Source organism: Phaseolus vulgaris, chromosome 7, assembly GCF_051622355.1.
Source record: "Phaseolus vulgaris cultivar YP4 chromosome 7, ASM5162235v1, whole genome shotgun sequence".
In the NCBI taxonomy this organism is placed as follows: Eukaryota; Viridiplantae; Streptophyta; class Magnoliopsida; order Fabales; family Fabaceae; genus Phaseolus; species Phaseolus vulgaris.
Genome location: NC_143504.1, coordinates 14,307,999 through 14,315,106, shown reverse-complemented (window position 1 = coordinate 14,315,106; position 7,108 = coordinate 14,307,999). Strand labels below are relative to the sequence as shown.

Below are 7,108 nucleotides of genomic sequence, written 5' to 3'. Positions count from 1 at the left end.
TTTTATAATACGTCATTGAAATGAAAATTCAATTATATATTTTTTCTAAAACACTTATCTAAAAAAATTTATAAATCTGAATAATTTAAAGTTTACTGATACAGTAAAAGCGGGAAAAAAAAATTAAAGATTGTGAGAGTGAAGTCACTGCGAACTAATTTGTTATTGATAAATGATAATACATAAAAGATAAAGTCGAAACTAACCAATTTGCCGAAAATAAAACGTTGCAGCCACAACAAGGATCTGCCGTACAATGTGTCAGGTGGGTCAGCGAAGCACCACCGGATCACACACTTACCCTAATTTATTTCCCACATTACCCTACTGCTGTTTCAGTGGCATCATCTCATTGGGCCAATCATGGGCCCTCACCATAACTATCCTGAGCTGCATCTCTTTCTATATAAACCCCGTTCATATTTTAAGATATTCAAGTCAATCTCCTGCTTATTTAAGTTATTTCTTGACTCTCAGCACTCCCTACCTAGTGGCGCCTCCCCTTCTACACATCACAACATTAAAGAGAAACACAAATCAAGATACAATTGTAGTTTGTCGGTTCTCTCTTTTCCGGGAAAGGGAAAAATAAAAGGGGAAAAGTTCCCTTTCTGTGGTACCGTATGCTTGTTTCTTCTGGGAATCTAATTCCTCGGCGTGGTGTTGGAAAAAGATATATTTTTGGGGGTGGAGTTCGGATACTCAATTGGCGTGTTGATGAAAGGAGCAAAAGGGGTGTTGGGAAATTCTCATGTGGTGTGATAAATTCAATAGAGTTGAAGTTTGGAGTTGAACTGGATTTTGAATTGAGTTTGTTGCTGGAGCATGTGATTTGGAATTAGGAGTGGGAAAGGGTAAGGCGATGGCTCGGGATGGGAGTGTAGTCCCTGCAGATCCCGGGGCAATGGCGGTTGTCAAGAAGAAGACACAGTCTGCTAGGAGTTGGATTCTGTTCGATACCACTGGGCAGGGTTCGTTGCTCGACGTGGATAAATATGCAATCATGCATCGGGTTCAGATTCATGCGCGTGATCTCAGAATCCTTGATCCCTTGCTCTCTTATCCCTCCACCATTCTCGGTCGTGAGAAGGCCATTGTTCTTAACTTGGAGGTCCACCACATATTTAGTTTTGTTTGTTTGTTTGTTTTGTATGTTACAATTTTTTTTTCCTGTTTTTTCATTTTGTTTTTTTTCTTGTGATTCTGCTTTTCAGCATATCAAGGCAATTATCACCGCTGAAGAGGTTAGTCATCTTTTAATGCTCATGTGACTGTTTTCATCTCTCACGGGTCCGGATTAGAGAACAAATAAGAACATTATGAAAATTAGTTTTAGGGAACCAGCTTTGACTTTTTATCTTAGGCTACTCACAGTTGAAAACTTTGACTATTTGTGACATGAGAACTAGGGGATGGTAGATGGGCCTTCTCTCAGCATTTTATCCACTCTTGCATTTAATGACCAGACTAATCTGAGGATGGATCAAATTCTGGCGACCAAATTTTGCTTTTGTTGTCAAGTTCATTGAATAAAATGAGTAGGAATAGGAAGACATGTCGTATTTTGCCTTGCTTAACTAGTGGCACAGGATCTTGACCCTCTTATACAAGTATATACCTTACATGGTTTTTGTACAAGATACCTAGAAGAATATCTTTCAGCAAAGGACATTATTTTATATTTGTGAATTCCTGTATCAAACCTTTGGTCCTTTGTACAATACATATTTGTTTCTTGAAATTGAGATGACATTGCTCTCACATCCTGAATTCCTGATTGTATCTAAATTTTGGTATAGGTATTGCTGAGAGATCCAACAGATGAAAATGTGATCCCAGTTGTCGAGGAACTGCATAGGAGGTTGCCTCGATTAAGTGCTGGTCTTCAACAGCATGATCTTGGAGGCCAAAATGATGCTGAAGCAGCCGACGAAGATGGTATGTATGCTATATTAATGATGAACCATAAGTAATGAATAAACTTAATGATTGCATCTCTTATTCTTATAAATATGCCTTTTTATTTGCATCATCTATTTTCCTTGTTATCTGAGTGATCTAAATTATGCAATGTAGAGTCACCTTTTGAATTTCGGGCCCTGGAGGTTGCTTTAGAAGCCATTTGTAGTTTTCTTGGTGCACGTACAACAGAATTGGAGATGGCTGCTTATCCTGCATTAGATGAACTTACCTCCAAGGTACATATATTATTGAATTCTTTATCTTCATGTTATGGTTTTAATCTGGGATCCCTGGCCCTTACCCTTTCCTTATGTATGTACAAAATAAGTTCAACAAAATATGAAGCTGCTTGAAAGTGGCTGAAGGAAAATTTATTTCCTTCATCTCAATATATTATCCTTTTCTTTTGTTATACTAATCATCACCAAGGTGTTCATTCTAATTATGCCTGCTTTATTAAAGAATTATTTTGTTGTTTGGCTTGAAGTGTGGATGACAATAGTTCCCTTTCTTCCTTTTATTTCTTTACTTCTTTTGGTTCAGTGAACTTTAGTAATGTAATCTGCAGATTAGTAGTCGTAATTTGGACAGAGTTCGTAAACTGAAGAGTGCAATGACAAGGCTGACTGCTAGAGTTCAAAAGGTATGCCAAGTTTTCACACGGAGAAGACCTATTTTCTTTTATGAAAATATATTCTGCCGCCCCTTCCCCTCATTGCTGTTGATATTTTGGACATCTTTGGATTCTTTTAAGTGAATTATTGTATTTTTCTTAAACAGAATTAGTTTAATATGACTGTAAGATGCCTTGATCAGTTTTAAGTAGAAAACAATACATACATATCCCTTTTTCTTCTTCCATTCCCAGTTCTTGCTATTTGGTACAGGTCAGAGACGAGATTGAACAATTGCTGGATGATGATGATGATATGGCTGACCTATACCTGTCTAGAAAAGTGGGTTCATCATCTCCAGTCAGTGGATCAGGTGCTGCAAATTGGTTTGCTGCCTCCCCCACTATAGGATCAAAGATATCTAGAGCCAGTAGAGCAAGTCTAGCAACAATTCGTTTAGATGAAAATGATGTGGAAGAGCTTGAAATGTTACTAGAGGTTATGTTACTTGCTTTAAAAAATAGTTGGAAAAAGTGTTGCATTATTTTAATGAGGAAAAATTGTTATTAATGGTGTTCATTCATTTTTCAGGCTTATTTTAGTGAAATTGATCACACATTGAACAAATTAACCACGGTAAGGGCCATCTTTGTGTATGTGTGTGTATGTGTAAACATGTGCAACAGGGAGCAGTAAATCTTAATATTTTGACATGGAAGCAGATATAAAGTAATTTGGGAAGATTGTTTTGTTTCTTTGTAAATATGGAGAAAAGTTTGTTTCTCATTAATTTAGAACCCATGATCTGCTTAGTATTCTTATTATTAGACAGTGAACCCAAGGCCTGGCCCTTGGGTAGAGATTTTAGTTTCAGACTAAGCATGTTAAGTTTTACCAAATTGATACTCTTACACTTTAGGAAATTAAGGGTTAACATAGGGGATTTGTATTTTTGTCTCTTCCTTCTTCCATCTGCGGCTGTTTTAAAGTAGAACTTTGTGGTTTATATTCAAAATATTGATTTGGAAGTATTTTGTACAATTGTTTTTTAAATTCTCCACATTATCTTTGAGAACTTTGTGAGATGATATGATATACTATTTGTTTGATCTTCTTGTCTAAGAATGAGTGATTTATGCTGTTTTTTCTTTTGGATCAAATAGACCATATTTGGATATTTGTTGTACCACTTTTGTCTTTGTAATTAAATATTATGATACTTGTGATTCTATCTCTAATTTATGTTGTCAAGATTGCTGAATTTATTTGTGGTGGAACGTGTTAAGATACTCTGGGCCCATTAGATCAGGCTATTCTAGAAAGGGATTGAAAACTAGTTTACTGTTTTGATACGTGTTTGGTCTCTTCAAAGTCTTTGCTACTTGTTTGTATACGTTTACTTCTATTCAACTCTGAATCTGCTGTTCAAGATAGGTTTACTTTTACCTAATTATTTACCTTTCTCTTTTTATTTAAAGCTGCGAGAGTACATTGATGATACGGAAGACTATATTAATATTCAAGTAAGTAGCTAGCAATTTACTGAAAATATCGGTATCTGTTTAATGACATGAAATTCAAGTGAAGTTTTCCATTTTGCAGCTTGACAACCATCGTAATCAGCTGATTCAGGTGCCTTTCATATCTCTGCACCTTGAATGTCATTTATCAGTATTCTCTTATGTCTTTTTTCTCATGAGTTTGCTAAATGGTCTTCAATTCTTTTGCAGTTAGAGCTCTTTCTTAGCTCTGGAACTGTTTGTCTAGCTTTCTACTCCTTGGTGGCTGCTATATTTGGCATGAATATTCCATATACTTGGAATGAAAACTATGGTTACATGTTCAAATGGGTATGCAAATTATTACTGTTTATGAATGTGTTGCCAACATGCAACTATTTGTTTTTTTAGAAACAAGTTTTAATCAAGATTAACTTAAATACATCAATCAAAGGTGTAACTTGATAGTATATTCATTCTTAAAACAAGTAGGTGTGCGTTGATCATTATGGTTTCTTGCAGGTAGTAACGGTCGCAGGAGTATTTTCTGCTTTGACGTTTGTCATGATTACTGCCTATGCTCGCAAAAAGGGATTAGTTGGATCGTGAAAGTAATTTGCTGGAAAGGGATGCTGAATGAACTTTGACTTCTGCATATAATGGTCTAATGAATTATGTTGTGCAAAAGTTTATTAGATGTAGTTTAACTTATGGGTTGTATCAATAACCCGTTACAGGATCTGCTCCCTAAGTTGATATGCTGGATTCAGTCATTGTTATAGATTGTAAATACAGTCTACAGATTTAAAGTTGATTCTTCCTTTTCAATAATTTTAAGATCTTCATACTTATTCAATTATAATTAAAGTTGAATACACATTATTTTATGTTTAATACTGTAGTGTTTCTGTTCCCTTCTAACTTTTATGTAAACAAGGAAAGTGGCTTTGAACTCCAAATAGAAACAATTTTATTAATTATATATGGTTTAATCACAGTACATTTTTATCTGTATTGCCAATTAAATGAATACTAAAATCATGTTCAAACTGACCAGCTACAGTTGAAAATGAAGTTGAACAACTGATGCCATTATGTAATTTATCACGTGGCATCAAACTGGCTTGGTATAGTTGGCAGGTCAAAAGAATGTTAGTTGAGAATTAGTTAGAAATCATCTCCCAAAACATTTGGTTTATATTAAATATAGTTTTTGAGATAATTATTGTTAAGAAAAAATCCAAACACTGTATGATTTTCACTAAATGTTTAAAATATTCAAGTTAAAATAAGACCCTGCATTCCCTAAAAAAGACAATTGGTATTCAACATAACAAATGACGTAAAATGCAAGTGTTTCATCTTATAGATGAAATAATATTGTGCAGTCTTTCCTTACGTCTAACATAATTCTTATATAATCAAAACATATGCTTATAGGATCAGACAATACACGAAAATAATTGTGTACTTGAATATACACATGTGTGTGCGTGTACTTTTTAGATGCAGAAAATGTTCATTGGCTTCGTTAACCAAAGAGATTCGATAAAGATGCAAAATGAATTCAACATCAAATGATCTTTTGGGAAAAGAGATAAAATTGTCTTTGTCACCAACCTCCTCACATAAAGAATATTTCAACTCTGACTCAGTTGTTTGCCCTGTGCAATAAGAAAATAAGCATTGTTAGTTATTAAGGACGTTGTGTAAGGACAAAGGCATTCTATGTATCAAGTTTTTTTAAGCTCGATGGGTGCATAAAATATCACCAGAGAAACTGAAGCTACTCAACGAATATAAACAACCTTTCAATGGTTATCTTCTTCCAACGCCTATGTAAAGCTTACCATCAAGAAGAATAGACAACACAACATGTTCACTGCCAAAATGTTGTTCAAATCTAAAACAATCATCAAAAGATGTCTAAAAGATTGTTAATGTTCAACATAAAAGATCATGTAAAGATGCGAGTGTTTCGTCTAATAGACGAAACAAAACTGTGCAATATTTCCTTACATCTGACATATTACTTATATAATCAAAACATATGTTTATACGATCAAATACGTGAAAGTAATATTGTATATCTTAATACATATGTGTATCTATATATTTTGGAGACAAAAAAATGTTCATTGACTTCGTCTACTAAAAAGATCCATTAAAGATGCAATCTAAAGTCAACATCAAATGATCTCTTGGAAAAGAAGCTAAAGTTATCTTCATCATCAATCTCCTGATGCAAAGAACATTCTGGGTTGTCTATCTTGTATGGTATGCACTTTAACCATAAATTGGTGCAACGTGGAGTTAAACAAAGAAAAAAAGAAAAAGAACAAAAGAATATATATATATAATTTAACAACTACAATATAATTAGCTATAATTAGCTAGGTAAGGGAAATTAAAGATTTATCATTTATTTTGATTTATAAAAAAAATCTTTGAGTGGGGTGTCCTTCCTTACCCTCATTCATTTATTTAAATTTATCTCTTCATGCACAAATGCATTTTATGGTTGATTTTATTTATTTATTTATATTATTTAATTTATTTCCAATGTATTGATATTTTATTTAAATTATTAATTTATTTTCCGTCACACACTAATCTACTTTATTTATATTATTTAATTTATTACTAGTTACACACTACCCTTTTATTTATTTTATTTAATTTATTTCAGTCCCACACTAATCTATTTTATTTAATTTATTTTTCAATCACACACTGGTCTATTTTATTTATAATATTTTTATTTTCAGACACATTGATCCTTTCTTTATTTTATTTATGTTATTATTTTATCTTCAGTTAGATACTAGTCTATTTCATTTAATTATATTTATATTGATTATGTTATCTCATGACTAACATGTATTTCTAGATTATAATATTTGTTATTTATTTTAATCAACAAATGAGTATGATAAAAATAGTTTGAAAAGAAAAGAAATTATTATGTAAGATATTACCGGACAAAATCATTATTAGACTTAATTAGACTTAATTACAGGAATATAATCACTA

The 7,108-nt window shown here is 32.9% G+C and overlaps 1 protein-coding gene across 1 annotated transcript; it reads left to right on the top strand.

The window, feature by feature from the left end:
- The first annotated feature begins 435 nt into the window (after positions 1–435).
- LOC137807301 (magnesium transporter MRS2-2) lies at positions 436–4,969 on the top strand. The gene is made up of 11 exons (XM_068607889.1): positions 436–1,111; positions 1,215–1,244; positions 1,800–1,938; positions 2,077–2,198; positions 2,531–2,605; positions 2,850–3,074; positions 3,168–3,212; positions 4,055–4,099; positions 4,179–4,208; positions 4,307–4,426; positions 4,598–4,969. The coding sequence occupies exons 1-11, from the start codon at positions 863–865 to the stop codon at positions 4,682–4,684; spliced, it is 1,167 nt and encodes a 388-aa protein (XP_068463990.1). The 5' UTR covers positions 436–862; the 3' UTR covers positions 4,685–4,969.
- Positions 4,970–7,108: the final 2,139 nt, after the last annotated feature.

What these genes read in the sequence shown, in the direction of transcription:
- LOC137807301 (XM_068607889.1), top strand. Translation starts at nt 863, where the DNA reads ATGGCTCGGGATGGGAGTGTAGTCCCTGCAGATCCCGGGGCAATGGCG. An exon ending in CAATTATCACCGCTGAAGAG is followed by an intron (nt 1,245 to 1,799) that starts GTTAGTCATCTT and finishes ATTTTGGTATAG; the next exon opens with GTATTGCTGAGAGATCCAAC. An exon ending in CATTGAACAAATTAACCACG is followed by an intron (nt 3,213 to 4,054) that starts GTAAGGGCCATC and finishes TTTTATTTAAAG; the next exon opens with CTGCGAGAGTACATTGATGA.